The following is a 3,942-nucleotide window of genomic DNA, read 5'->3' on the forward strand; positions in this document are numbered from 1 at the left end:
TTTCTTCCATTTAGGCTTCTAGCACTCTTATATCTTCTCTCAGCATCTTGATTCTAGTGTCACATTTCCTCCTGGGGAATCCTACAGCGCTCTGCTTTCCTTAGGAAGTGCCTTGTAGACCTTCCCTGCTCCTTCCCCTTCAATGGAAATCTGTTCTCCACTAGCTGCTTGTTGGGAAAAAAAAAAGTTAGTCTATAATTTTTTCTTGTAAAACAAAGATTGGTCTGGATAGTACCCAAGATCCCTTCCTGCTCTAAAATCCAGTAATTCTATGATTCTATTTTTTTTCTGGAGAAAATGAAAACTATTGAGTATTACCACCACTCGTCTGTCACTTTGTCGTACTGTGATGTCTTGCATGTTGCTGTGATGCTGGAAGCTATGACACTGATATTTCAAATACCAGCAGGGTCACCCATGGTTGACAGGTTTCAGCAGAACTTCCAGGCTAGGCCAGACTAGGAAGAAGGACCTGATGGTCTACTTCTGAAAAAATAGGCTGGTGAAAACCTTATGAATAGCAGTGGGACGTTGTCTGATTTAGTGCGAGAAGATGAGCCCCTCAGGTTGGAAGACACTCAAAATATGACTGGGGAAGAGCTGCTTCCTCAGAGTGGAGTTGACCTTAATGATGTGGATGGAGTCAAGCTTTTGGGACCTTCATTTGCTGATGTGGCCTGGCTCAAAATGAAAAGAAACAGCTGCAAACGTCCATTAATAATCCGAAAGCAGAATGTACAAAGTATGAATCTAGGAAAATTTAAAGTCATTAAAAATGAAATGGAGCTCTTTTGCCTTTTCTCTGCCATTGGGGTGTGTGCGGCCGCCGGTCTTCCTTGCCATGTCTTCTCATAAGACTTTCAGGATCAAGAGATTCCTGGCGAAGAAACAAAAGCAGAATCGCCCCATTCCCCAATGGATTCGAATGAAAACTGGTAATAAAATCAGGTACAATTCCAAGAGGAGACATTGGAGAAGAACCAAACTGGGTCTGTAAGGAGTCACACATGTGATAGAACACGGCCTTCCCCCTAGCAATCTGGTAGCATTTTAGCGAATCAAGTTGGAAATTCTGCTGTGATCTATACAATTGAACATGAGTCAGAAAATTGTGGTTTCTTCCTTTTTTTTTTTATGTTTCCACATTAAGTGATTAAGCACACTAATAAATATGTGAGACATTAAAAAAAAATGAAATGGAAAGCATAAAGATTGATATAATCATAACCAACGCACCACTGGGTCTCCACGTAATAGGCATTAGTGAGCTGAAATGGACTGCTTTGGCCATTTTGAATTTGACAATCATATTTTTATGGTCTACTATGCCGGAAATGACAAATTGAAAAAGAATGGTGTTGCATTCATCGTCAAAAAGAATATTTCAAGATCTATCCTGAAGTACAGTGCTGTCTGTGGTAGAATAATATCCATCCTTCTACAAGGAAGACCAGTTAACACAACTATTATTCAAATTTACTCACCAACCAATAAGGCCAAAGACAAAGAAATTAAAGATTTTTACCAACTTCTACAGCCTGAAATTGATCAAACATGTATTGATAATCACTGGTAATCAAAATGTGAAAGCTGGAAGCAAAGAAGAAGGAACAGCAGGTGGAAAATATGGCCTTGGTGATAGAAACAATGCCTGAGATTGCATGAAAGAATTTTTCAAGACCAACAACTTCATTGCAAATGCCTTTTTTCAACAACAGAAATGGAGACTTTACACATCGACCTCACTAGATGGAAGACACAGGAATTAAATCGACTACATCTGTGGAAAGAGATGATGGAGGAGCTCAATATCGTCAGTCAGAACAAGGCCGGGGACTGACTGTGGAACAGACCATCAATTGCTCATACGCAAGTTCAAGATGAAGCTGAAGAAAATTAAAACAAGCCCATGAGAGCCAAAGTATGATCTTGAGTATATCCCACTTGAATCTAGAGACCAACTCAAGAATACATTGGACACACTGAACTCTATTGACTGAAGGCCAGATGAGTTGTGGGATGACATCAAGGACATCATACATGAAGAAAGCAAGAGGTCAATAAAAAGACAGAAAAGAAAGAAATGACCAAAATGGATTTCAGAAGAGACTCTGAAACTTGCTCTAGAATGTCAAGTAGCTGAAGTGAATGGAAAAAATCATGAAGTAAAAAAGCTGAACAGAAGATTCCAAAGGGCAGCTCAAGAAGACAAAGTAAAGTATAATGAAATGTCCAAAAACCTGGAGTTAGAAAACCAAAAGTGAAGAACATGCTCGGCATTTCCCAAGCTAAAAGAACTGAAGAAAAAATGCAAGCCTCAGGTTGCGATATTGAAGGATCCTATGGACAAAATATTGAATGACACAAGGAAGCACGAAAAGAAGATGGAAGGAATACACAGAGTCACTGTACCAAAAAAAACTGGTCGACATTCAACCATTTCAGGAGGCAGCATATGAGCAAGAACCAATGGTACTGAAGGAAGAAGACCAAGCTGCACTGAACACATTGGCAAAAAACAAGGCTCCAGGTATTGAGGGAATATCAGTTGAGGTGTTCAAAAAAATGGATGCAGTGCTGGAGGTGCTCACTTGTCTATGCTAAGAAAGTTGGAAGACAGCTACCTGGACAATCAACTGGAAGAGATCCATATTTGTGCCCATTACAAAGAAAAGTGATCCAACAGAATGTGGAAATTATCAAACAATATTAATATCACATGCAAGTAAAATTTTGCTGAAGATAATTAAAAAGCGGTGGCAGTAGCATATCAACAGGGAACTGCCAGAAATTCAAGCCTGATTCAGAAGAGGACAAAAAAAGGACAGTTATCATTGCTGATGTCTGATGGATCTTGGATGAAAGCAGAGAATAGCAGGGAGATGTTTACCTGTGTTTTATTCACTATGCAAAGGCATTTGACTGTGTGAATAACAACAAATTATTGATAACATTGAGAAGAATGGGAATTCCAGAACACTTAATTGTGCTCATGAGGAACTTGTTCATAGGCCAAAAGGCAGTCGTTCAAACAGAACAAGGGGATACTGTGTGGTTTAAAATCAATAAAGGTGTGTGTCAGGTTGTATGCTTTCACCATACTTACTCAATGCTTTCACCATACTTACTCAACCTGTATGCGGAACAAATAGTTCAAGAAGCCAGACTATATGAAGAAGAATGCGGCATCAGGATTGGAGGAAGACTCATTAACAACCTGAGATATGCAGATGACACAACCTTGCTTGCTGAAAGTGAAGAGGACTTGAAGCACTTACTGATGAAGATCAAAGACCTATAACATTCAGTATGGATTATACCTCAAAACACAAAAACCAAACCCATTGCCGTCTAGTCAATTCTGACTCATAGCGAGCCTATAGGACAGAATAGAACTACCCCGTGGTGTTTCTAAGGAGCGACTCGTGAATTCGAACTGCTGACCTTTTGTTTAGCAGCCATAGCACTTAGCCACTGTGCCACCATACCTCAAAATAAAGAAAGCAAAGATTCTCACAACTGGAACAATAAGCAACATCATCATAAATGGAGAAAAGATTGAAGTTGTCAAGGATTTCATTTTACTTTTATCCACGATCAATGCCTATGGAAGCAGGAGTCAAGTAATCAAATGACATATTGCATTGGGAAAATCTGCTGCAAAAGGCCTCTTTAAAGTATTAACAAGCAAATATGTCACCTTGAGGAGTAAAGTGAGCGTGATCCAAACCATTTCATTTTCAATTGCCTCAAACGCATGTGAGGAAACCCTGGTGGCGTAGTGGTTAAGAGCTATGGCTGCTAACCAAAAGGTTGGTCATTCAAGTCCACCAGGTGCTCCTTGGAAACCCTGTGGGGCAGTTCTACTCTGTCCTATAGGGTTGCTATCAGTCGGAATTGACTCGATGGCAACGGGTTTGGTTTTTTGTTTTGTTTTGTTTT

At 39.8% G+C, this 3,942-nt stretch overlaps 1 protein-coding gene across 1 annotated transcript; it reads left to right on the forward strand.

The window, feature by feature from the left end:
* Positions 1 to 803: 803 nt before the first annotated feature.
* Positions 804 to 1,027, forward strand: LOC126073526 (60S ribosomal protein L39). The gene has a single exon (XM_049880279.1). It carries the CDS (start codon positions 842 to 844, stop codon positions 995 to 997), a length of 156 nt encoding a protein of 51 aa, XP_049736236.1. The 5' UTR covers positions 804 to 841; the 3' UTR covers positions 998 to 1,027.
* The last annotated feature ends 2,915 nt before the right edge of the window (positions 1,028 to 3,942 follow it).

The sequence above is a fragment of the Elephas maximus genome, chromosome 3 (genome assembly GCF_024166365.1).
Source record: "Elephas maximus indicus isolate mEleMax1 chromosome 3, mEleMax1 primary haplotype, whole genome shotgun sequence".
In the NCBI taxonomy this organism is placed as follows: domain Eukaryota; kingdom Metazoa; phylum Chordata; class Mammalia; order Proboscidea; family Elephantidae; genus Elephas; species Elephas maximus.

Excerpts from the sequence above, each read along its gene's own strand:
- LOC126073526 (XM_049880279.1), top strand. The coding sequence starts at position 842 with ATGTCTTCTCATAAGACTTTCAGGATCAAGAGATTCCTGGCGAAGAAA.